Source organism: Drosophila subobscura, chromosome E (genome assembly GCF_008121235.1).
Source record: "Drosophila subobscura isolate 14011-0131.10 chromosome E, UCBerk_Dsub_1.0, whole genome shotgun sequence".
NCBI classification, from domain to species: Eukaryota; Metazoa; Arthropoda; class Insecta; order Diptera; family Drosophilidae; genus Drosophila; species Drosophila subobscura.
The window spans coordinates 979403-1006896 of NC_048531.1; the positions used below are offsets into that span (position 1 = coordinate 979403).

At 41.0% G+C, this 27494-nt stretch overlaps 2 protein-coding genes across 2 annotated transcripts; one reads left to right on the top strand and one right to left on the bottom strand.

Annotated features, from left to right (window-relative positions):
- Positions 1 to 598: 598 nt before the first annotated feature.
- LOC117891414 (inactive peptidyl-prolyl cis-trans isomerase shutdown) lies at positions 599 to 2262 on the top strand. Its single transcript, XM_034796862.1, has 3 exons — positions 599 to 736; positions 803 to 1553; positions 1608 to 2262. Exons 1-3 carry the CDS (start codon positions 678 to 680, stop codon positions 2124 to 2126), a joined length of 1329 nt encoding a protein of 442 aa, XP_034652753.1. The 5' UTR covers positions 599 to 677; the 3' UTR covers positions 2127 to 2262.
- A 5753-nt stretch (positions 2263 to 8015) lies between these two features.
- LOC117891199 (sodium- and chloride-dependent glycine transporter 1) lies at positions 8016 to 26121 on the bottom strand. Its single transcript, XM_034796535.1, has 10 exons — positions 25951 to 26121; positions 18408 to 18707; positions 16308 to 16746; positions 15688 to 15966; positions 11161 to 11314; positions 10831 to 11098; positions 10651 to 10754; positions 10224 to 10590; positions 9952 to 10161; positions 8016 to 9882 (listed from the first exon to the last, which is right to left on the bottom strand). The coding sequence occupies exons 2-10, from the start codon at positions 18495 to 18497 to the stop codon at positions 9478 to 9480; spliced, it is 2316 nt and encodes a 771-aa protein (XP_034652426.1). The 5' UTR covers positions 18498 to 18707; positions 25951 to 26121; the 3' UTR covers positions 8016 to 9477.
- Between the last annotated feature and the right edge of the window lie 1373 nt (positions 26122 to 27494).

Genomic DNA, 27494 nt, shown 5'->3' on the forward strand with positions numbered 1-27494 from the left:
CTGCGCAACTGCAAAATTCTGGCGGAAAAGATTTCTGTCGAATAAAAAAAGGGTTGATTTCTTATCGTTTGTAAGGGAAAATCATCCCTGATTCTGTCGCCAGACAATTATGCTCATCTGAGTACTGTGCGTAAAGAACAAAATATGTTTATCTTCTGCCGACAGAAACAATATACAAGAAAGGAAACAAGCGAAACAAAGACAAGAGGGCTAGAAAAGAGCATTAAATGAAGATTATTTAAAACTTATTAACACAGTGGAATGAAAACTGATTATATGGATGCTATAATATATTATACTCTTATACTCGGTATTATCATCAATTTATGAGGAGATAAAACACATGTTTATTGATCCATATCCACTGAAATAACACAATCCTCCTTCTTTCATAAAAAGCTCCATATCCACTCTGAAATAACACAATCCTCCTCCTTTCATACAAAATGCATATATCATAAGATAAGCATCACCAGCTACCTGGGGTACTCTTCGCCTGGATGAACTCACGAATATAATAAAACGTGCTAAATTAATGTAGGGGGTTAAGCGGGTTATGTTCGTTTTTTGGTATATGTTTCGGTATATTTCTGAGGGTCTAAACTATAGTTTATCGATGCCTAGCGCGCATTTTCGCAAATCGCAAAAAACACAATTAACTTGAAAGTTAATAGACAATGGAGGAGGATAATTATGCATACTGCACACAGATGCTTAAGGAGCCACTACAACTTGAGTAAGCATACAACTTAAATCAATTTGCAGTCACTTGCTTATTAGTCGCTTCCTCTTAATATTATAGAAAACTCGTTGGCCCTGGATCGCTATTTGAGGTGGAACAGTCGCCATTTAGTGGCGGCGATGATGATTTTAAAGTCAACGAAATGGATGATAGTGAAAACTGTTCAGATGTCGATGAAGAGGAGCTCGCTTCTCCGTGGACCCAATCTTTCGAAGAACTCAAGAAATTGATGGTGCCAATCAATGCGAATATTTTTAAACGCGTCATACGTGAGGGGCAACAGGACCGTGGCCAGGTACCAGACAAGGCACGAGTTGCTGTGAGGTACAGTGGCTATTGGGAGGGCGAGAGTTCTCCATTTGATTCCTCGCTAATGCGCCACAGTAAATTTTATTTTGAGACCGGTGCGGGCTGTGATGTGCTGGAAGGTCTCAAGGCCGCTGTACTTACCATGCGTCCATATGAGATGGCCGAATTCATTATATCATATAAGTTGCTATTCCACGAAATGGGCTGCCCGCCGCGAATTAAACCTCGTGCAGATGGACTTTTCAAAATCGAAGTTCTTCACTTTACGTTGATCGGGGACTCGGATGCCTTCGTGGCAATGTCCGCTGCAGATCGGGACAAGTTTGCAGTAGTTTACCCCAAGGCATTAGACATGTACATGCATGGAAAGGACTGTGTGAAGCAATATCGCTACCGCAACGCCGTCACTGCCTTTGAGAGGGCCGTAAGCTCACTGAACTATTGCCGTCTGGCCAATGATGAGGAAGACCGCAAGCAAGTCGATCTCTTGATCACCCTTAATGTAATTATGCAATTTTGTCTCTGGTGCCTACTGATGTTTTTTAAACTTTTCCAGCAAAACTTAATGATTTGTTACAATAAATTGCAACATCCAAAACGCGTGTGCATCGCAATGAAAGCGTTGCGAAGTCTCACTGAAAATAAGCCTTCCTGTAAGGCACTCTACCAGGAGGGGTGCGCCCTGTCCGCTTTAGGCGAATACGAGAGTGCTCGTGGTATTTTTATGCAGGCTCAGGCCAAGCAGCCCGATAACAAGGAGATCAACGTTAAGATTACCGACCTGGATAAAATAATAAAAAAATACAAAGAGGAAACTCAAGAAATTTGGACTCGAGCATTGTCAGCCCAGAAGTATAAACATCTGAAGGAAGGAACCAAATGTAATCCCAGTCTTGAAAAACTTTTGATGGCGTTTGGGAATTCCGAAAAGACGTCGGTGGGGCTTTTGCGGGGTGTTTATATGAACTCCGACATCGAAATGTTATCCAAAATGGCCAAGGAGCACAAAATGAAACTATCAGTGTCCCCCATTAACGAGAATGCTTTGACTTTGTCCAAGCTGAATCTGAGATGAGTTTCTTATTGAAAGATTAATGAAGGTTGCCCACTCTAATTTATATTTTCCAAAGAAGTCAACAGACTATATCATTAGTATATTTATTACTTACTGAAGAATAGGAAAACTGAAATGTGTTTTATAAATGTGTATATAAATACGAATATATTATCTTTCTGTTGGACAGAACATGTATTGACTTTTAAATCCTGAATCTTAAGATGTGTCTCTTGGATTTTGCACTACAAAACGGATATCTGGCAATCAGGTGTTAGCAGGACTTCGTGTAGTCTGGTACGAACACGTAACATGGTCAGGATCAGTGGTGGCTCCATTTTCAATAGAAATTCCAGACACTTTTCACGCAAATTCTCACAGAGACAGGCATGTTCGAGTGCGTCTTAACGTTTTATTGAAGTTTTAGACCTCATCCATATAACTCTTGGTTCAATTTTAAGAAGCTCCGCAATGTTCACTGCGTGTGTTGTGGTGCTACCAGCGGTTCCAAACGTCACGAGTTAGATTGCCAAGCTGTTTATATGAAAATACATTTCTTCATTCTTTGATCCGATCTAACATATACGCCCATTTTCTTAGGAACTGCGGTTTGGTTTTCTAAGCTCAAAAAAGTGCGGGCCACAGACTTTCAACATTTGGTTGCTGTACCTCTTATAGTCTCTGACTTCTAGGTAACAAACAAGACTGACGGACAGATGGACGGACGGACAGACAGACATGACCTTACCGACTGGTCTATTTTTTTATTATTTTATTTTTTTGAGCCGTGTTTCAACTTTATTTAAGATCTGTCTTTCGCAGACTTTCCTCTTTGGGTACTTGCAATCTTACGCGTCACAACTTTTATACCCGGTACTCAGTACTACATCTGTACCTTGGCGGTTTTTTTCAAATTTTAAAAATTTTCTTTATCTGTCATCTACATCTACATCACTTCTCACGCCAACACGCTCTTTAAGCTCGCCCCCCTCCCCTAGAGCCACACAGTACACGAAGCAAAGTGAGATAGAATGTCCAAAAAACAAAAAAAAAAAGCTTCTGGACGGGGTGGACGCAACCACTGCAAATTAATTTATTCATTCTGGCTATAATAATGATCCAACGGATCCCAATTTGGTGATTTGATAGATACAGTCTTTCCCTAAGGAATGGCGTTTTCTGTTTTATTTTATCTTCAAAATTGTAGCTTTGGGAGGTTTTCGCCCTTTTGCGGGGCGGAAGGGGGCGTGGCTCATTTTTGAAATACACTTGTAACAGTGTGAGCATACAGCAGTCTGGTGCCAAAATTTTTGTGGCTCTAGCTTTTATATCAAGATCTGATGCTGATCAAGAATATATATACTTTATGGGGTCGGAAACGTTTCCTTCTGTGCGTGACATACTTCCGTTAGTCGCACAAAAACAATATACCCTATTTACTCTTCGAGTACCGGGAATAATAAATAAAGAAAAATAAATAAAATAAAACTTTTTCATCGAATAAAATTTTTATTGAGTGTATGAAAAAGAGAGGGAGCATGAGAAAACGTTTTACAAAAATGTATACGCACACTGTACTTAAAAGCAACGCTAGGTGTCGGCATGTAGTTGAACTGTAGATGTCATGTAAAAATTTGAATTTATTTAATTGTTCTCTTGTTAGCGCCGCCAGAATTTTTGGAAATTTGATTAACTTCGACGGCAATTTTTTGAACTTCGACGGCAATTTAATTATGTGGCGCCAGTTTTACCGCCAGTGCCAGTGCTCTGTTTTCAAACCAATACAAAATTTGTTCGAATGCTAGTAGAAAGCATTCGTGGTGCTGCGCGTTGAGACTCACGGACTATTGATGACATGGGGTCAAGTCCGCGCGGAGACAAAAATGTTTGAGATATTAAAAGTTGTAATTTTGAAGCGGTGAGATTATATTTATGATGAGGTGGTGTTTGTTGCCTTTGCGCCCCTCTCTTTGGCCGGATTAATTTTCCCATAATTAATGCCGTAAATGCAAGAGGAGGTAGATTGATTTAAAGGTGGGAATTTGCCTTCGGTGCCCATAACGGTTATCAAATCCGTGGGAAAACTATCATCCTTGTTTCCCTTCACAATATTTTACATTTTGGTATTTTTCAAAGTTTTTCTTTCTGTTTAAACCCCATTAATTATACCCGCTACTCGTAAATCTGGGTCGTATGTTGTATTTTGGTTTTGTGATCGGCGAAATGTTTCCGACCCTATAAAGTATACAGTCTTCTTTGACGGCTCGTTCTCAGAGACTATAAGAGCTGTAGTCACCAAAGTTTGTGTAAAGATTCATGTGATATCACACTAAATAAAATCCGCCCCCACAAAGAATGAAAATCTCCGGCTCCGGCGATTTACGACGTTCCTCCTCATGATACCCGGTACTCGAAGAGTAAATAGGGTACATTGCATTTCTGGGGAAAAAATGTAACGCACAGAAGGAAACGTCTCCAACCCCATAAAGTATATATATTCTTGATCAGCATCAATAGCCGAGTCGATTGAGCCATGTATGTCTGTCCGTCCGTCTGTCCGTCCGTCTTGTTGAGCGCCTGGATCTCAGAGACTGCATTTTGCATCCATATGGCTGTATGCTCTCACTGTTACAAGTGTATTTTAAAATTTCGCCACGCCCCCTTCCGCCCCCGCAAATTGCGAATAATCTGCGGTATTCACAATTTTGAAGATACGAGAAAAACTAAAAACGCCATTCAGTAGGGAATGACCATATCTATCAGATTACCGAATTGGGATCTGATTGGATCATTATTAAAGCCACAATGAAGAAATTAATTTGCAGTGGCTAAACCCACCCCGTCCAACAGCTTTTGTTTGGCTCTATGGAAGGGGGGCGAGCTAAAGGAGCGTGTTGGCGTGAGAAGTGTTGTAGATGTAGATGACAGATGAAGAAAATATGTAAAATTTAAAAAACCTTTAGGGTACAGATGTAGTACTGAGTACCCGGTATAAAAGTTGTGACGTGTAAGAAGCGTCTCACACGTCCCTTCTCGTTTTTTATTGATTTTTATTGTAAATAGTCCTTTACTTTTTCTTTTCTTAAATTCAATGATTTTTATATTTTTTTATTTTTTTTTATTGTTTGAGTATATTACGAGTATGTGTATACATTCTACTTTTAATGATCCACCTTTTTAAGATGTATGTATTTATATTTGTTGTTCTGTTCATATGGGCATTTCCGTTCTGGTGACACCTTTCATTCCAAAATTCTTAGTGATTAATAATTATATGAATTATTTAGTGTTAGACCTTTCATAATTCATATGTTAGTCATGCAACATTAACATTTAAACAGAAGTAGCTTGACATGCTTTGTGGACATTTTGGCGGAAATGCCCAAGAAAGTATGTATGTATGTACATACATACAAACATACATATGTATGTTTTTGTACATTGAGCGGGTGGGATGTTAAAAATGCTACAGGACTAGTTTCGGTACATCGATATGAATATCCTTTAATTAAATTATTTTCCGAACGCCGATATCTATTCACTCAATAGTTCAAAATTGTATGTAAATATGAATATACTCTGTACTGGGGAGTAGTACATTTTTATCTTACAACTCCACATTTTCCTCTAATAATGAAAAACCACGTACAAACAACTATCTAAATTGACAGGTATTCGGTTTTTCTTTCTTTCAGAGCAAATTGCTTTTGATTTTTGATATTACCTATTTAAATTTTGAATATACCTACATATTATTTACATAATAATGTTTGACAGCCATTATGTATTTCAGTATCTACTCGTATGTATATTATTGTTGATAACTCTGTTTGGGCTTGTTGTTTGCTTAGATTGTAATCAAATCTCGTGGTTTTGTCACAGGTACACATCCATTTTAATTAACACACATGCAACATCAATAGATTATTCATATGCAAATACTTTTAAATATATTTCTGTATACATATACATATGTAAATATATGTAAATATGTATGTACATATATGATATACATATATGTATATACATATATGATCTTTTTGTTGTGTGTCTGACAATAATAGGTTCAAGGTACATACATATGTACATATGTATGTATGTATGTAGGCTTGGGTCACAGCTAATTCGCTAAAAAACAACAAACAACAAAAACCAACCCAAATGACACTACTTTTTTATTTAATATTCCTGTTTCCATGACTTACGAGTAAAATGTGCTGGCACAGTTTATTTGAAAACTATGTTGAGCCTTTTCAAAATATCTATCACGCATTTTTTTCGAGTTTTTTTGGGGAAGGCTTTCAATCAAAATAACTCCATGTATGTATGTACTTACATACATACATACATACATATATTGATAGGCACACTTAACAAAATTATGACCTCTTAAATTATACATTAATATAGCAAAATGTTTACCTATTCAAATTGACACTATTCAAATGGACAAAACGAACATTTCAATAATATCAATACTGGTATAAAACAAACTTAACACATAATTTATGATCTAAACTAACTACAGGTATAAACACATGCATATGCTAGTGTAAAAGGTAAAATGTATGTACATATGTACATACATACATATGTATGTAAAAATAGTGTTTATATATCTTTGTATACATTTGTATATTTTGTTATATTTATTTTGTATATGTATGTATATAATAATAATACACGTCTTTTAATATCTCGTTTATTTGCCGTTAATTTTGGCAACTAATCAATTACATTTCAAACATGAATACACAACAATGGTTATATAAATTCTTAAATTGTGGTAATAGTTCTTGTTTTTTTTTAATTTTTTCTGTTTTATATGATTATTTTGATGTTGGCTTAGTATCTCTAGATCGTACGCAAAAAAACATTTGTAACTCATATTTTCGATTCTTAATCATAAACATACATATGTACATATGTAGGATCTGATGCAACTTAGTTTTTTCAGTTAGGTACATTAGTCTCTCATTTGGTTAAGCCTAACAAAACATGGGGAAAACAAAAACATGCATTTCCACAGGTTATGATATACATATGTACATATGTTGTATGTAACGTACATACATACATATGTACATACATATGTATATGGGATCTCTGTATACAAAATAAAAAATTACCCCTTCTAATTCATCCCGCTTTCGATCTTTCAAAAATATTTGAAAAAAATGTGCGGTATACAACAACAAAAACAAAGAAATTCTTGTTTTTATTATATTTGTTTGTATATTTGTATATTGTTTTTTAACTTCAAACTTTTTTTTGCGAATTGCTCTCAATTTAATTTAGGGATCAAATTGGAATCTATATTCCTACACTCATTTACACACACACATTTTTGTATGCACTGTGCTACTTATTACTTATAAATATGTATGTAGACATATGCATGTTTCTACACGTATGTATGTATGTATGTACGTACATAGCTAAACTACAGGAAAAACTTCGCGATGAGCTGGATCTTTTATATACCTAATTGCAGCCAAGTCTTTCCAAATTTGCATCCACATCCAATCCGATTTATGCTATTATATCTTCTGTGGGTATGTACTAAGGAATAACATTCTCATAAATAGGTACTTTTCTCATAGGAAACATGAAAGTTGTTCTGTTTTGTCTTTCTCGCTGGAAGTCCCCGTCCATATCCCACCTTCCGCCTGACCTACCTGCCCGCCTCTCAAAAGTAAAAGCCAAACTAAATCTTCCTTAAATGGCTAGGTTTCCCGTTAGGCTAACAAAAATTGTTTGCTTAGCTCTTAACAAACATATGTACATACATGTGTACGTATGTAAATTTATGTATTTGTACATATACTTATCAAAATAGTATTAGGTATGGGGTAGCATCGTAACAATTCTTTTTCATTAAAACGCATTTACCTTTTTTTATTTGTATGAGAGAATACGAGATCTCTTCGTCTGCCTATTTAGATGCGGTTGATAGATGTGCCTTCGCTTTGCCGTGACTGCTGGTCTCACTGGTAGGTGCTCCTGTCTTACCAGACGTTCCAGCTGATGATGCTCCTGTCTTGGCAGAGGTTCCAGGTGATGTTATAGACTTTCCTTTTACTGTTTTTGTGGGGCTGGTTGCCATTGGGTTTACTGGCTTGACTGTCGACTTTGTGGGACTTGAAGCCATTGGCTTTACAGTGCCTGGTTTGGTGGCCTTGACTTTCTTGTTTGCTTTTGTTGCGATGTCTGATGTTACAGAGCTGCGTTTTGTTTGAAGAGCTGAGGCTGATGGTTTGACAGATGATATTTCCCTTGGGGCGGTTTCCGATCCCTCGGATAGCTTGGCAGTTGCTGGCGTGGCTTTTTCTCCACTTGTTGTAGGCTTTGAACATGATCCCTTGGCTGTTGTGCTTGTGCTTTTGGTAGAAATAGTACCAGCTGTTATGGATTTTGCTACTTGGGGGTTTGGTGCTGCAGTTGCAGTAATCGCTGTGCTTTCTGTTGTTGAAATCTTGGAAATCGATAATCCTTTGACAGTAGTTGGCGGTGGCTTCGCTCTCTCTTTGGCATCACAAAGAGCTGTCTGGGTAAATGTGCCCTTTATACCGTCAGCTACTTGCGGCTTCTGTTTGGTTAAAGCTGATGCATTTGCAATCACTTTGGCATTGACTATTGTGGTGCTGGCCACATTAACGTTTGAAGTCGATGCCGCTTTAGTTTTCTGCTTTGGTTTCGTTTCAGTGGGATTTATAGTGAGCCCAGATATAGGCTTGTACTCTGATACACTACCAGCATGAATGGTTTTGGACTTAGCTAACTCCGGGATCTCTGCTGAGACTGAAGAAACAGCCGCCGCTGCTGACGAAGTCGTTTTGATCGCATCCACGATAGAGGACACTGCTGGTGCCGGTGACGCCATGGTGGCAGGAGTTACAGCAGCACCGAGTTTTGCAGGTGGCGATACTTTTGTAGGAGATGTAACAGTAGTAGCCCCGGACACTTTTACTGAAGCAAGAGTTCCAAGTGACGGTGGATTTACTTTCTTGGGGTCCTTCTCCCCAACGCCTGCGAATGTGGACATGGTGATGCACTCACGTCCGCTGCTCATGGTGCCAGTTGCCAGAACTTCGGTAGTGCCAACCAAGTTTTTCTCAACAGTTTGGTTGTCCACTGGTTCCTTATCTGTCAAGACGACAGGCTGCTTGCTGGAAGTGGTCTGGGTATGGGTGAGTGTCTGAGTCTGGTTCCTGTGCCTGCCGTTCTCAACTATCGCCTGTTGAATGCTGCTGTGCCTCGCTGAGGACTTTAGGATGCTTGGTCCTGGCAGCTTGCCAACAGTTGCCAGTGGCAGGGCATCAACGTCCTCATCAACGGTCACCACTGTCAACGAGGATGCCTTAACCCGCTCTCAGAGTTGCATGGCCTCGTCGCAGCATCTGTTTTGGGTGTTATTGCCACTGCCATTGTCATTAGATTCGGCATCCTCGAATGCTGGCATATCGGAGGAAGCATGGATCAGGATCTGTGTATTGGTCAAGCCATCGTAGTTCTGGGTCTGATAACGTTCGGCATGTAGGTTAACGCAGGGTCTGCCCGCCGGCCCCCATTCGGCGGTAGGTCTTAGCAGAAACTTGATACGCTCCAGGAAGCTGAGCTGCTTGGGCGCCTTCCAGATTTGCTGGAAACCTACCAGGAACACAATAAGCACGGGCAGCAGTCCGATGATCCATCCCACAGTGTCAGCCCACAAGGGATAGACGTAGTGCCCATACTTGGCCGGCTTGTATTCCACCCAATTGAAGAACAAAATGAACTGAAACGGGAACAAGGCTCAATAAACTTTCGTGTGCTGATAGCAGTTCGTGTGCTGATAGAAGCTCACCAGAAGAGTGGCTGGTGTTATGTACCGCCACATGATGCCCCAGAAGGTGTTCCACAGCCAGGATCTCTTGCCAATCATGCCCTGGATGTCGTTGAGGAAACGCTGTGATCCGTACACCCAGGAAATAAGAATGCACTCCGAGATAGCAATGAGTAGGACAGACCAATTGGCTGCGTATTTGTCCATTAGTTGTAGCCAATACATCCCGCTCTAAAGACAACAAATAAAATAAATAAATACTTCAAAATGATTAGATCCACATTGAGACTCACATTGGTGGTGAAGCCGAGTCCGCCGATGTACCCAAATATAGCCACCGACAGCACCACCCAGATTTTGGAGTGACGCAGGTTGGGAAACTTATCCAAAATGGCCGTGGTCACTGTTTCCATTAAAGCGAACTGCGAGTCCAGCCCCAGGGTCAAAAGCATTACAAAGAAGAGCACCGACCAAACAGGGGAAATTGGCAGACGGGTCACGACTTCCGGGTAGACAATGAATGCCAGGCCAGCACCCTGATCTACCACTTTTCCCACATCCACATCCAGCTCATGAGCCAGGAAGCCAATGATTGAGAAAATCACCAGCCCAGCAAAGAACGAGGTAGCAATATTGCAGAAAGCCACGATCATGGAGTCCCTGCCGGAGATTCAACGCTCTTCAATACTTGATACTTTAGTTAAGAAATGGTTCACTTACTTGTAGCAATTGTTGGAGAACTTGTTGTAGGAGGAGAGGGTAATCAGGCCACCCCAGGAGGGACTCAGGGCAAAGAATATCTGCACCGCCGCATCGCCCCACACCTGAGAACAGAACAGGATAGAATGAATGACAGGAAATTCCGTGCTGTGAATCAATATCTGGTCTGTATATCAATACCTGTGCATTGGCCAGCTGCTTCCAGTCGGGTGTCAGATAGAATAGTATGCCAGTACTAGCGCCGGGAAGTGTTACACCCCGCACAAAAAGAATGACCAAAACAACGTACGGAAAGAGAGCTGTGAAGTACACAACCTTGCCGGAGGACTGCACACCCTTGCTCAGGCAGAGGAACACAATAACCCAGGCCATGAAGAGACAGGCCGCCAAAGAGGTCTTAATGCTGCCAGTCTCCTCGATTCCGGACGACAGACCCAGCACAAAATTGCTGCAAAATTCAATGAAAATCACTTTAAAATAGGAAAGAAGGGGTTCTGCTGGGGGACCCACTTGAAGTACTCCTCGGCTGGTGGACGCTTCAGAGCATGCAGGGCCAGGGCCGTGATGTTATTTTCGTCGGCCACGGTTGAATTGTAGCAGGTGCGCAGGTAGTAGGTGCCGTTTGTGGCCTCGCACTGATCCGCCTGGACATACGAGAAGCAATCTGGAAAAGGCTTAAGCCGTCAACAAGTTGAAATGGCGGGATAGACATTGCCCCTATCATTGCCTTGCTCCAGAACTATGCATAAAAAGGGCAAAGGCATTTGAATATTTATGTAATATTTGTTTCTGGCAGTGGAGAACGGCATAAGGTCAAACTTGCGTGCAGCTACATAATTAAAAGGAACGAGAAGGGACGTGTGAAACGCTTCTTACGCGTCACAACTCTTATACCCGGCACTCAGTACTACATCTGCAACTTAGCGGTAATTTGTCAAATTTTACATTTTTTCTTCATCTGTCATCTACATCAACAACACTCTCTCATTCTCTCCCACTATCTCTCTACCTCTGACTGTGATGAATGATGGCAACAAAAACGCCAACACGCTCCTTTAGCTCGCCACCCTCCCCTAGAAACACACACTGCAGAGTCAGGGCAGAGTCGCGGCAGAGGCAGCGGCAGAGGCAGCGGCAGAGACGTGTCAGGGGCAGAGGCCAGTAACTGCGCGAAGCAGAGTGTGCTGCTACAAGCTGCGGGACGGGGTGGGTTTGGCCGTCCGTCCGTCCGTCTGTCCGTCTGTCCGTCTTGTTTGTCGGCTAGTTCTCAGAGACTATAAGAGCTAGAGCCACCAAATTTTGGCACCAGACTGCTGTATACTCACACTGAAACCAGTGTATTTCAAAAATTAGCCCCGCCCCTTCCGCCCCCGCAAAAGGGCGAAAACCCCCCAAATTTGAAGATAACAGAAAACTAAAAACGCCATTCCGTAGGGAATGACCATATCTATCAGATCACCAAATTGGGATCGATTGGATCATTATTATAGCCACAATGAAGAAATTAATTTTCAGTAACCAAACCCACCCCGTCCCATAGCATTCACACTCTGCTTCGCGCTGTTTATGGCCTCTGCCCCTGACACAGCTCTGCCTCTGCCTCTGCCGCGACTCTGCAGTGTGTGTCTATAGGGGAGGGTGGCGAGCTAAAGGAGCGTGTTGGCGTGAGCAGTGTTGTTGATGTAGATGACAGATGAAGAAAAAATGTAAAATTTGACAAATAACCGCTAAAGTGCAGATGTAGTACTGAGTGCCGGGTATAAAAGTTTTGACGCGTAAGAAGCGTCTCACACGTCCCTTCTCCTTTCTCTAATCCAACATCATGATAGCCCATTCACGTTATTAGGATTATCAAATATTTCTCTATAGACATACATAAATGCGTACATATGTCTGGACGTTGATATGCAATGACTGCACCATCAAGTGGCCCATGCGACACCAAGCCAAAGCCTGTTACGCGCGGAACCCAGCAGAACGCAGCCCTCCTCCCGCCCAACCGACCGAGGGGCGCTGCCGCATGACGCGCGGCGCGATTAACCGAACCGGTCGCGAGCATGCAGGAAAGATAGATTAGAACTAGAGCAACTATAGCTAAGCAAGCAAAATTATCAAAGTCAAAAATTAAATTAACTACGGGAGAGGTAGGCTAGTATAAGAGATTTAAGAAGAGGAAGGGAGTGAGTCGAGGATATAATGTGATAGAGGGAATTATAACCCGAGCATAAAACTCTAAAGGGTTCGTGCAAGGCATAATTCGATCTACACATTGGAAGGAACAAAGGAATATAGTTTCTAGTGGGTCTAATGGGAATCGTAAAGTTTACGCGGCTCAACAAGTCAGGGCTGTCTACATCCCCCTTGATCAAGTTGTGCATAAAGATTACACCAAGCATTTTTCTACGTTTAACTAAGGATGCATTGGTTTATTAGGAGTCTACTACGGTAGGATGGCAGTCTCACAGTTGCATCCCAGTTGAGGCCCCGTAGGGCAAATAATAAGAAGTTTTTCTGTACTGATTCAATACGGTCCTGATGTATGTTGTACTGAGGGCACCATACACATGAGCCGTATTCTAAAATCGGACGAACAAGCGAGATATAGAGAGTCTTCGTTATATAGGGGTCATCAAATTCCTTTGACCACCTCTTTATAAACCCAAGCACACCCATGGCTTTATTCACCATGGTAGAAATGTGTTCAGAAAACTTTAACTTGGGGTCTAGTTTAACACCAAGATCATCAACCAATGTAATTCTCTCAAGAGAACTACCGCAGAGGGTGTAAGGTGCCAGTAAGGGGCGGGAGCGATGAAAAGTCATTACTTTGCACTTCGAGGCATTAAGGTGTAACATATTTGCACAACACCATGACTGAAAGCTATTGAGATCAGATTGCAAGCGAGAGTGAAATGAGATGTCCTTATACTGGACACAGAGCTTAACATCATCCGCATACATAAGTATTCGAGAATTTGTTAAGACAGAAGGCAGGTCATTAATAAAGAGTGTGAAAAGTAAGGGGCCTAAATGGCTACCCTGTGGTACTCCAGAAGTAACCATGACAGGTAAAGATAAGGAGTTTTTGAAACGGACCCTTTGAGACCTAGAACACAGGTAGCTAGAAATCCATCTCAACAGATTGGGCGGAAACCCTAGAAGGTCGAGCTTTTGTGCAAGAAGAGAGTGGTTTACAGAATCGAATGCCTTACTGAAGTCAGTGTAAATAACATCCGTCTGCAAGTTACCTTGGAATCCTTTAATGACAAAGGAGGTGAACTCTAAAAGATTAGTGGTTGTTGATCGTCGCCGTATAAATCCGTGCTGAGCTGGAGATATAAGTGATTTGCAAAGATGTTGCAAGTGCGGAGTTAAAATTTTCTCGAACATTTTAGGAATAGCGGATAACTTAGATATACCTCTATAGTTTTTGGCGTCAGACTTGCTACCTTTCTTATGGAGAGGAATTATAAAGGATTCCTTCCAGATGGGGGGAAAGCTAGAAGAATGGATGGAAAGATTGAATAATTTAAGCAAAGGTCCGCACAGAGACTCGGCACAGTACCTGAGTACACAGCCGGGAACTCCGTCAGGGCCCGGTGAAAATACCGGCTTAACTAATTTAAGTTCATGAAGTAAGGAGCCTTCATTTAACATAGGGCAGAAAATGTATGTATGTACATATGTATGTATGTATGTATGTATGTACATATATAAACGTAAACATTTTCATTAAAAGAGTCTGGAGAGAAGACAAGGACAATAGCGACAGTCAGAAATCTCTTAAGGAGGTCAGAAATGCTCTGGCTGGATGAAAGAGGGTGGGGTGAGTTAATGGAGGCGAAAGCTAATCCGAAGGAGAGGCGAAAAGTGTCTATAAATGAAATGCTTAAGAAATTGCGTGTCTGCTATGAAATACTCTCGCCTTCTCCCAACATGTACAAATACATACATACGTATGTACATAGCCTCCCTCTTTGCCTCGATTCAACTTTTCCTGCCGTGTGTCTCAAAAGCTTAAACGAGAAAGTCCGTACCAAGGTTAGCGACTGAATGACAAAAACAATTAAGACATAATTATGTATTATTTAAACGATTTCAGCTGCCGTTTCGCGGAGAACAAGACAGGGAACAGGACTGTGCTTCAGGAGAAGATGATAGACGAGATCCACCTTCCATCGATTTCTAATTTCTCTAGAGAAATGTTGTTCCTCAGCCTGAGTAGTATTCGCCGTCTCTGAGACAGTCCCAGAGTCCCCTGTCCTTTAATAGATCCCAGCTGTTCGTGTAGTGTGTGTACATATGTGAGTGTTCTATGCTTGTGGGCATATGATGTGCATGTGTAAAACATTCAATGGCAATGGCATATGCCATTTCGGATTGATGGTTACACTGCAGTACGGGTACACATCGACGCCAGCGTCATTTACCCATCTGACATAAGCGAAGAACGTGAGACGCTCCGCACGCGTCACATCTTTTATACTCAGTCAGTTTAACCTTATAACTGCTTCGAATTTCACATTTTACATTTTTTCTACATCTGTCATCTACATCTACATCACTTCTCACGCCAACACGCTCTTTTAGCTCGCCCCCCTCCCCTAGGGGCTGGCCTAGGGCCAGTGTGAGCATACAGAAGTCTGGATGCAAAATTTGGTGGCTGCAGCTTTTATAGTCTCTGAGAACAAGCCGACAAACAAGACGGACATACGGACGGACAGACAGACATGGCTCTATCGACTCGGCTATTGATGCTTCCTTCTGTGCGTTACATACATCCGTTATTCCCCACAAATACAATATAACCTATTTACTCTTCGAGTTCCGGGTATAATAAACTTCCACTTTTGACAGCATGCAATTTTCTAAATTTATTACCCAAAAAGGTAACAAAAGTAAGACAGAATCCTCGACTTATTGCTCCATTGGTTATTGTCTTGAGTGTCCTGGGCTATTAATTAATTGTAGCCATGGTTTCATCCACTTACCAGCCGCAGTCCCAGCCCAGCCCGATTGCTTCGTTTAGGTACTCACGTTTCGTGCTCCATTCCGGCTCGCAGTTCTGCCAAGGAAGCGTAGTGCCCAGCGAGGCAAACATATAGAATATGGTCCAAGCAATGATTAGGTTATAATATAGCATAACGATAGCCGATACCAGGATCATGCCAGTGCCCAGGCCTCGAAACAGAGGGCAGAACCGCCTGTATACGGCCACCGGACCCAAAGCAGCGTATTGTCCAAACGACAGTTCCATGAACATTAGCGGCAGCCCTGCAATCACCAGCATTATGGTGAATGGAATCAGAAAAGCACCTGAAGAGGATACATCATTTATGAATAAGTACGATCCAGAAATTAATTCGGGCTTCGGCTGGCCGATGCTTTAATATCCTTAATTTAAGAATTTCACGCTAAAATATTCAATTGGAACGAGAAATGCGAATTCTAACTTAATACACATAGGATGTGCCTTGCACATTAGATGGACTATTAATTTATGCTGTGGAAAATGGAAATCTACAGTAATTAACCCAAAGATGATAATACTTTCCTCTAATTATAGCAATAAGTAGTCCCTGAAAATAGGTGGGAGCAACAACAAAATGTGCACTCGTGCATATGTATGTACATATGCCAGCATAACTGACACTTACCTCCGCCATTGTTGTAGCACAGGTATGGAAAGCGCCACACATTTCCCAAGCCCACGGAGTACCCCAGCAGCGAGAGCAGAAAGTCGAAGCGACCGCTCCAGTTGCCCCGCTCCGGCTCAGGCTCCGCATCGGAAGCCTCCACGAGCGCAACATCGATTGTAACCAGAGCAGTGCCAGAGGCGCAGCCAGAAATGCTTAGGGCTGTGGGGGTGGTGCTCATTTGCGTTGCTGCCTTGGATGCCTTTGCTGTTGACACGACGTCCTTGGCCAAGGCCGCTGCATTAGAAGGACAGACAACCCGGGGCAGAGCTCCTCCCGCTGGCACCATTACTGGTGCGGTTCCTCTGCCTCCCCCTCCGATACCCACTTCTGCAGCGCCCTTCTTGCACAACGCCCTGGATCCCGGCATGTGGATGGTGGTAAAGCGGTCTTCGTTTTGCTGGAATGCACAGAACCAAAATAATAATATTTTGGTGGATCAGTCTGTGAAATAACCTACACCTTTTTGGCCCAATGCCCGTTTTCACAGTTCATCTTGTGCAGAGAAACTAAAATATTTCAAATTTTTAAACCCGGTGCTCGAAGAGTAAATAGGGGGTATTGTATTTGTGGTAGAAAAAGTTAATACACAGAAGGAAGCGGTTCCGAACATCAACAGTCGAGTCGATATAGCCATGTCTGTCTGTCCTTCTGTCTGTCCGTCTTGTTTGACGCCTCGTTCTCAGCAACCATAAGAGCTAGAGTCACTAAATTTTGTGTGAAGACTACTGTAAAATCACACTGAATCAAGTTAGTTTCAAAAAGCCCCCTTCCACCAACACAAAGGGCGAAAATCTGCAGTATCCACAATTTTGAAGATAACAGAAAACTAACGAGAAGGGACGTGTGAGACGCCTCTTACGCGTCACAACTTCATACCCGGTACTCAGTAGAACATCTGTACCTAAACGGTTTTTTTCAAATTTTTAATTTTACATTTTACATTTTTTCTACATATTTCATCAACATTTACATCTACATCTACATAATTTCTCACGCCAACACGTTCCTTTAGCTCGTCCCCCTTCCCTATACCCACACACTGCAGACTCGCGGCAGAGGCACAGGCCGCTGTCTACACGAAGCAGAGTGTGAATGAGAGAATGTGAAAGAAAACAACAAAAGCTGCGGAACAGGGTGGGTTTAGTCACTGCAAATTCATTTCTTCATTGTGGCTATAATAATGTTCCCAATCGCGATCGGATCCCAATTTGGTGATCTGATAGATATGGTCATTCCCTACGGAATGGCGTTTTTAGTTTTCTTGTATCTTCAAAATTGTAGATTTGGGAGGTTTTAGTCCTTTTGCGGGGCTCATTTTTTAAATACACTTGTAACAGTGTGAGCATACAGAAGTCTGGATGCAAAATTTGGTAACTCTAGCTTTTATAGTCTCTGAGATCCAGGCGCTCAACAAGACGGACGGACAGACGGACTGACAGACAGACAGACATAGACTCGGCTATTGATGCTGATCAAGAATATATGTACTTTATGGGGTCGGAAACGTTTCCTTCTGTGCGTTACATACAACCGTTATTCGCACAAATACAAAATACCCTATTTACTTTTCGAGTACCGGGTATAAAAACACAACTCCGTACGAAATTACTATTTCTATCATATGAACTTTGTCATTATAAAAAGCTGACAAATGCAGCAAGTCAACATTTCGTCAAAAATTCAGCACATATATCATAATTTTTTCATTTGAAAGCTTAATATTTTCCAGACAGTAAGCTGAAACCACAGTGTTTGGGATACATTATAGATGCATTCATCAGATTTCTAGAATGGCTAAGTTCATTACAACCAGATGTAAGATACTTAGGTTATGTAAAAAAAGAAGCCCTTCACTTTAATAAATTATTAAAAAATACCAGATTTTAAAAATTCCTAAAAAAAAACGTTCTGGCATAGATAAACAAACAATTATCATCCAACCATTTCTCAGCCCCATATCTTTCAGAAAAAGTAAGTTTGGTTCGAAGCGGAAAAATCCTGACGGGTGGTGTTGTTAATTATGCAATTATAGTTGCAGCAAGCAAACTGTACACTTACCTCCCACAGATTCACATCCAGCCTAGTACTCGACTCTTTGTTAGACTTAAGTCCTTTCATTTTAGCTTTACTCTTCGATCTCTTGTTCATGGGTCACTGCTGTCCTCTTCGTGTGGTCTTGATTCGTTCTCCTAATAGTCCGAAGTAATTTTTGTCGTTTTCTCCCCTTTTGCGGCTAGCAGTTCCTTGTGATTTATGTGATTTTCATCATGAATTATAGCTTCTCGGCAAACAAATGCCTCTGTCCTAGCCTAGCAGCCGGACATGGACGAGCTTTTCATGATAGTTTTTTCAGTAGAGCTGTGAGAGTAGAAAACAAAGTAAAGATAAGTATTTAGTGAATATTTTATTGGTGGAATTTTCACTAGTAGTTTATGAAATAAACTGCCTTAAATGAAGTGAAGTCCATTTTCGTAAAAGTTTTTTTTTAAGGTCATATTTCTAGTCAATTTGAGTAAATTCCAGTCAACCAATTTTAGCTCACGACGCCAAATTAATGCACGTGGATAAAAAAAATAAAGGACATAGGAAATAGTTTTCGACTTATCCTGAGTTTTTAAAGTCGAAAAGTCGTACAAATTACCTCACAAAAATAAATTTTTCATTTCTAAGCTTTATATTTTCCAGACGGTAAGCTAAACACACAAAGCTGTTGGTTTAACTTTATAAATGCATAAGCTTTTTAGAACGACAAAATTCACTGAAAATTGCAACTGTAAAAAACAAAAGAGCTATCTCTAAAAAAACAGTTTGTAAAAATGAAAAAAAAAATTCTGCTTTAGAAAAAAAATTGTGGCGGGACGTGTGAGAGGTTTCACTAAGACATCTGTACCTTAGTGGTTTTTTTTTTCAAATTTAACATTTTACAGCTCTCAGAGACTATAAAAGCAACCGAATATTGCCTCCAGTCTGCTGTGATATCTAACTGATACACGATTTTTGTTTTGTTTTGCCCATTCTCTCTCACTCTGGTTCGTGAAGTGTGCGACACGCTCCTTTAGCTCGCCACCCTCCCCTAGAGACACACTTCGATGAGTCAGGGCAGAGGCAGCGGCAGAGGCAGAGGCAGAGACGTGTCAGGGGCAGAGGCCATAAACTGCGCGAAGCAGAGTGTGAATGAGAGAATGTGTAAAACAAATATAAGCTGCGGGACGGGGTGGGTTTGGCCTCTGTGATCTGACAGATATGATCATTCCCTACGGAATAACGTTTTAGTTTTCTGTTATGTTCAAAAGTGTAGATTTGGGAGGTTTTCACCCTTTTGCGGGGGCGGGGCTCATTTTTGAAATACACTGGTTTCAGTGTGAGCATACAGCAGTCTGGATGCAAAATTTGGTGGCTCCAGCTCTTATAGTCTCTGAGAACTAGCCGACAAACAAGACAGACGGACGGACGGACGGACGGACGGACAGACAGACATGGCTCAATCGACTCGGCTATTGATGCTGATCAAGAATATATATACTTTATGGGGTCGGAAACGTTTCCTTCTGTGCGTTACATACAACCGTAATTCGCACAAATACAATGTACCCTATTTACTCTTCGAGTACCGGGTATAACAAAAAAAAATACATAAGGGACAGATGTTTTACTGAATACCGGGTATAAAAGTTGTGACGCGTAAGAAGCGTCTCACTCGTCCCTTCTCTTTTCTTACAATTTGCAATTTTGTCGGGTAGTGTTATTTGTGTGCAACGGAATGATTATGTTTGTCCAAGAGTTGCACAAATGCATCTGAAGAGGAACAAAATCACGATTCGCCTCACACTCGCTTGTTAGTGTTTGGTCATTTCGAGTGTGAACATTTTTTCGCACTTCCGCCATGGCTCGCTAATTTGCACCGATGAGAGTTCACCGGAATGTTAGTAGAGGGATTGTTAGTGGAAGGGGAGAGGCATCAAATAGCCTTGAAATTGTTCAACCAAACGAGCTGCATTTAACGCCTTTTTCATATTTATTCATTGTCATCGTCGTTGATGCTGTTGAAGCAAAAGTCTCGGCAATTATTAAGGGGCAAGCACTTGAACTTGATCCATACGAAGGTTGTCCACAAACAACAAACAAGGAGAGGGAGGGACATTGCACTATCCTGTGTTGGACAGAATTGGGGATTTTTCTGTGGTGTAGAGGTTGGCCAGTATTTGTACTCATTCAGGCCTGGGCACGTAGAGCAAACTGTAAGCTTTTTCCCATTTGCTGTTGCAACTGCATCTGCAATCAGCACAGAAACGACAATTGAGCAATCAGGGGATGCTATTTGCTCGGGTAAATCTTTTGAAAGGGTGTTGAATTTCCATATTTTTTGACAACCACTTTCATGTTGCTGCCATACCTGTAGTCAACTAACGATATTGATTATTTACTCGTCTAAGAGCAGCCTGAACATTGCACTGCACAGGAAATACATATGTATTCATGCATTCGTATGTGTATACATAGTATATCTGTATCCGATCTATGTATGAAAGTAGTAGTAATTAAACGAAGCTGTTGTTCAGCTGACCTTTCTCCTCAATGCAATTCATCTGTCCTACTACACGTGATAGCCTGTGTATTTTCACCTCGTTTAATATTCATATTCTATTCCATCGTCTATCGTCCTTTGTTGTCATTTTCTAGGTAGTTCCACATTCAGCGCTAAATCACAATGAAATTGTGTGGCATTTCAAATATGAGAGGATATATGCCGGCCAACCCATTATTCCGTATATATGTATGTACATATGTATGTTTGTACATTAATTTAATATTAATTTTCGATTTAGCAGATCGAATAGAAAGAGAGCAAAAATAGCTTAGTGCCCACCCGCTTGGAATTTCTGTGGAGCTTCGGCTCTGATATATTTTAAGAATTCAAATTTTAAATATTTCTTATTAACGTGCTTTCTATGGCTGGTAATATGATAAAGTTTATGCTTTTACTGAACCTGAACCTTGAGGACAAAAAATGCAGATCATTTGAATTAAAATCGGAAAATCTTAAGGAAAATATATCGGAAAACAAGAAAATACTCATAGTAAGGGGTACGACGAGTAAGGAAGGGTGGTTGACAGCAACAAAGTGAAATAATGTCTGGAGAAAGCTGTTTTCAATTCAGTTTTCCATGTCCATGTATGTTTTTCCTCAGAAATTTTGTGTTGACGTACATACAATATGTACATACATACATATGTACGTCCTTTATAATGTGGCGTATATGTTTTCACTTAAAATTTGCAATTTAAATGTAATTTCTCAGCCCCTGTGGGCAAACTTTTTATCTGGTTTATGACAAATGCGCCATGAGCCGAAACGCAGATTTAATGTTTTCAGACAACTTGAAAGACGGCTATGGACGCATTTGTACATACATATGTATGTATGTATGTATGTACATACTTATGTATGAATTTATAGCTGTGTTCAGTGAAATAGTAGTGCAGAACCTCACCACTTTCAAAACTACATATATTTGAGACGTTTCGGTTCATCCAAATTAAACAAATAATACCTCTTTAGAAAGAATGATATTTAAACATTAGAAACGAGAAATTATCCTGGAACATTTGCATTCCATTTTTTTGTTTTTTATTACCTTAGACACATAACCAAAAAATCTGCTTGATTTTGAAGTAATTAAATTACTCCCGACTGGCTTGGAACAAAAGCTCATGCACTATTTTTGTAATTCGTGTTTACAGCTACTCGCACGATGCGCCAAAATTTAGGGACGCCCATTTTGACTCGAAACCATCGAATTTCGAATAGAATGGCTGCTTGGGGCGCAAATATTCTTTGGCACTGCCAGATCGTGTCACTTGGCGACGATTTCTATTTACTATCCCAGGCTGCCTCTGCTGCTATTTCCAGTCATTTTTGAGCGTGAAAATGCCAGATGCCCACTCAATAGTTATGAAAATGGTTCATTCGAAAAGGCATTTAAGACGTTGTGAGTCCAAACTCGTCCTAACTTGTATACCTGTACGCAGTCAGAATACGATTTAATGATCTATTTTATGCTTTTTTTAAATTTGTAAGTTTACATTTTACATTTTTTGCTACATCTGTCATCTGCATACATCACGTCTCACACTAACACGCCCTTTTATCTAGAGAGAATACAGAATATACATACATACATATGTACATACATACATATGTATGTATACTTTATAGGGTCGAAAAGTTTTGTTTTATGCGTTACGCACATTGATTCGACCACAAATTCCCGTTTACTTTTCGAGTACCGCGGATAAAAATCCGTCCTGATTCTTTGGAAAGGTATTTTTTAAACTTTTATTCTGTAAGCTTTAACTTTAATCCTTAATAGATCTTTCAATTTCAACAGCGAGTGTTCAGAGAGAGTAATGAGATAAATTTTGAGCAAGCAAAAAGTGTTTTGACTAAGAAAATGAATAGCTGTTTTGGATATGGGCTGCGACTGGCCCACCAAGACAATGGAATGGATAAGCGAGTCGCCAGGTCGTTTAGTAGCTCTTGATCAGCACAAGGTCAAGGAGTCGAAGAAGAATCCAAAGTGGGTGTTTCTGGTGCCCTTCGTCCTGTGTGCACAACTGTGCAAAGTCAAAGCAAGTGACAACTATACGGATCAATTTTCGGGAGTCCCGAAAGGATTGCTGATAATTTGGTTTGCTAATTTCCCTTTGCTTTTAACTCCTTGAAAGACTTTGTCTGGCTAAATGAGACGCAGCTGCTGCAAGTGGAGGACTATGACAATTCCCGTTACTTGAAGAGTAAATAGGGTATTGTATTTGTGCACAAAGTGGATGTACATATGTAACGCACAGAAGGAAACGTTTCCGACCCCATAAAGTATGTATATTATTGATCAGCATCAATAGCGGAATCTTTATAGCCATGTCTGTCTGTCCGTCCGTCCGTCTGTACGCCCGTCCGTCCGTCCGCCCGTCCGTCTGTCCGTCTTGTTTGTCGGCTAGTTCTCAGAGACTATAAGAGCTAGAGCCAACGAATTTTGCCTCCAGACTGCTGTATGCTCACAGTCACAGTCACTAAAAACCAGTGTATTTAAAAAATTAGCCCCGCCCTCTCCCGCCTTCACAAAGAGCAAAATCTCCCAAAGCCAGAATTTTCAAGAAAAAAAAAAACTAAAAACGCCATTCCGTAGGAAAGAACTATATCTATCAGATCAACGAATTGGGATCCTATTGGATTATTTTAGCCAGATTGAAGAAATTTATATTGCAGAGGCTAAACCCACCCCGCCCAGCAGCTTTTTTTGTTTTGTGTACATTCTCTCTCACTCTGCTTCGTGTAGTGTGCGGCTCTATCCGAAGGGGGGCAAGCTTAAAGAGCAAGTTGGCGTGAGAAGTGATGAAAGAAAGCAAGGGCTGCACCGTACCTTAACCGAAATGCGGTGAGTTATATTAAAAATGATTATGAAATAATATTCAAACTTATCTGATATCCTTTTTATATATGTACATATTTATACATGCGGTAAGCTGTTCGGGTTACATTTACTCTTTCTTGGTGGAAAAAGATGCATGAAAGAACGCTTCTTTAGGGGAGTCGGTTCTACATAGTCTGCCAGGGAGGGATAAAAGAACGCTTCTTTTTCGCAACCACTTCCACAACGTCCGACATACGAACGCAAAAACGGCGGAATGTATGTACATATGCGTGTCGAGCAGTGATCTACATATTTACATATGTATGTATGTATGTTATGATTATTGACTAGTGGAATCTGAATTGATTTTCATACATATGTGTGTTGCATAAACACTCTTCTAACTTCTGCTCCCTTGGCGCTTTATACTCTCCCTCGAACGAGAAACGATACAATGTACATACAATAAATGCCAATGCAATGTCAATAACTAATTCAATCGTGCTTATGAAGAAATTAAAGTTCGCACTGACACAGATATGAACACAGACATGTTGGCAGTTTCAATTTCATCAAAATGTACCAACATGTGACGAAGCAGACAGAGGAATACAGAGGAATGCAGCAAGACAGAGAGGTTAACAGGTCCACACCGCAAAGGTCAAAGTTCATCACTTTACTCCAACACTACGCTTCTGCTTCCCTTTCCCTTCATCGTTCAACGTATCCTTCGCTTTTTTCTTCTCGAAGTGTTCCCGCACTCTCTCTCTCTCTTTTTCTACAACTTTTGTTGGTTCTTTCACATCTGACAACAATTGCACTTTTAATACTTAAGGTAATGTGCAGCCGAACATATTGCGAATAAACCTGACATGGCCTATAACCGATTGTAAGAAACGAAAATCAAATAAATTAAATAAAAAACAAAAAGTAAATGATGGCAGAAATTGAGCCCAAGCCCAAGCATATAAGCACAAGACCCGGACACGGACAGGGACGTACCAATGACAGAACGAACGCTTTTGACAAAAGGAAACTACGCACTTTCATGTGGAACAGGAAGGAAACCAGGCGCACGGTACTGCACGGCCCACAGGAAGAGAACAAACGCCAGTAGAAGAGCAGAGGAAGCGCCCAGAATCCAAGGGTAAGGATGCTAAGGTAACAACAACAAAGAAACAATAACTACATATAACAAAAGCCACGACAACTACAGCAATATACATATAGAAAAACCCGACATAGACATATGTATGTATGTACTTACATACCAATAGCAATGAGAAAAAACAAAATAAGGAACAATACAAGGAAAGCTAGCTAGCACAAGAGAGAAAGTTAGAAAAAGACAGTAAAAAACATCCGAGGTTCAACCAGAAAAAGCCCTGACCCCAAGGGGGAATGAGACGGTGGAATTAATTTTGCGTTCATTCAGGCCAGAGTGAAGGGCTTGAGGCTGAGGATTGTGGTGGATGTCGCTGGGGGAGGAGAGACAACTTGTGGCAAACGTTTTCACAGCCAGAACTATCTATTCCGACACAGGAAACGCTAATGGAAATTAAAGGTTTGATTAAGGTAACTTAAACCAGAGTAAAAAGCTATCTTCGAATTATTGGCGAATTGAAAAAACACACTTAATTATTTAAAAAAGGCACGAGTTTCCGTTAAAACTGTCTATATGCACTGGTACATATGTACATATGTAAATATATTTATGAATAAAATTGTCCAAAAAGTATACTACAGAAACGCAGAATTGTTTTGCGAGCTCGCTTGGGCATTTGACCAGTTCCTGGATCCAGCCGCATTCATCCATGCCAGAATCGGGCCAGTGCATATAGTAAAATAATAAAACTGATTCCCCTAATTATTGGCACGACAATAACATTAGCTGGGAAGAAAGAGTAAATGTGAAGGGTGGCCAGAATGGGCAGAATGCGCCATTTTATTAGATTTGGCAACGTCCTCCCAGGACCGAGGACCGTGCACTGACGATCGTAGCTCGGAATGTACCTGTCATTACGCTCGCAACGCTTTGGTTTTTGATTGTTTCAAATATTTTCTGGGTTCAGCATTGCCAACGAATTGGCATAAAAGGGCCGAAGGACACACGCACAGCAATGGCACACTCACACAGTTATACGAATACGAGTTCGAGTATATAAAACCTTGCGTTAAACGCTACTTACAAAATTAAACGTTCCGTCCGTTGCTGTGGAATATTCGCTGCAAGCTCGAACGACCTTTGTTGCACCGCTGTTGCCGTTCGTGTTATTCTTTTTGCAAGAATTAGTTTTTCGTTTCTCGAAATTATATAGCCACAGGAAACGTCACATTAGGCGGACCATTCGAAAGCAACTCAAATCGAGGCGGAAGCAGCAACACCAGGACTGCAAAAGTAAGACATAGAGAGAGAGAGAGCTTTCTGCGTGCCAAAAAAAGCTCGCTCTCATAGCCATACAAGTTTATTGATGCTTTTGATTTTAAATTTGATTTACTGCGAACGGGATTCTGAACGTGGGAAGGGGAAGGAAGGGAAGGCTGCTAGCAGCTAGCTGGCGAGGGCAATGCAGCGATAAGCTCTCAATTCTCTTTTCGGGTGGTAGGGGCTTTCCACTGAATTGGTCCTTGAATAATAATTCACTTAATTATGAATGTGTGGGAGTGGGTGAGTCCGAGTGCGTGGCAAGTTGCACTGCCTGTCTCTTGCTGTCTCCTTTTGTTGGGGTAGTTGAGGCCCTGAAACGTTGCAGGCAACTCGCTCCTGCGCAAAACTGCGTTTTTGGGTAAGATAGGGTAAAACTAGTAGGCTCAAACGCTTTCAAACGGAAACGGATTCTGTACTGTTAACAGTAGAAACATAATGGCGAACTGTTATCAAATCATCTGATTGAAACTAAAGTATACGACACCTAATCAGGGAGAAACGAAGGCGATGTAATTATAACTTTATGAAAGGTAATCAGATGATAATCAGATGCTTTTTTTGGAGTGGGATAAAAACTCTACTGTATATACCAGCAATCTAAAAAGTACAAATGTATGTACACATGTACATACATATGTGTATTTCAAAGTATTCATGTTTTTTTCTATCTCTGAGCTAAAGCCTCGCTTAACAACAAACGAGAAAAACGGCCAACAATATAACTGTTTGAAGGCCCCCGAAAGAGTTGGCGACCTTCAAACATATGTATGTACATACATACGCAGGAACACATTCGCTTCGTCGACGAAAGCTGCCTCGACCTAGACACTAAAAACGCGTTGCCTGCGGGAGAGAGTCGTGAGAGAGTACCGAGCGCTCGCAGTCGTTTTCACTCGGGGTTTTTGTGCATGCGTTCCAGCTTAGCGAAAATTAGAAACAGAGGGAACGAGAAACAATGCCAGCCACAAAGGCGTTTGCAGAAATGTCTGGAAATATTTAGAATCTATGGAGGAAGACATATGTAAGTACATATGTACATATGTATTTCCACAACGCTCCATTCCAGTTCAGCAAGCGGCTTTCTGCGGTTTGTTGACGACGTTTTATGTCTGTTGCCGTTGCCGGGACTGTTATGAATGAAAAGCTCATCGTATTCAGCTTCAGTGAACCCTCGGGCTGTCTTCTGATTGGCTGTCCGGTCGCATTCAAAAGAGTGAGATAGAGCTATTTAATAAGACCTTGACCATGATTCTTGTGCACTTTTCAGAAGCAAAACAGGGAACGTATACAGGATTTATATTGATT

Coding starts and splice junctions, on each gene's coding strand:
- LOC117891414 (XM_034796862.1), top strand. CDS start 678: ATGGAGGAGGATAATTATGCATACTGCACACAGATGCTTAAGGAGCCA. Junction 737..802: donor AAGGAGCCACTACAACTTGA/GTAAGCATACAA, acceptor TTAATATTATAG/AAAACTCGTTGGCCCTGGAT. Junction 1,554..1,607: donor ATCTCTTGATCACCCTTAAT/GTAATTATGCAA, acceptor AAACTTTTCCAG/CAAAACTTAATGATTTGTTA.
- LOC117891199 (XM_034796535.1), bottom strand. CDS start 18,497: ATGAACAAGAGATCGAAGAGTAAAGCTAAAATGAAAGGACTTAAGTCT. Junction 11,315..15,687: donor GCCGGAATGGAGCACGAAAC/GTGAGTACCTAA, acceptor AGCCTTTTCCAG/ATTGCTTCTCGTATGTCCAG. Junction 11,099..11,160: donor CCAGCCGAGGAGTACTTCAA/GTGGGTCCCCCA, acceptor TGAATTTTGCAG/CAATTTTGTGCTGGGTCTGT.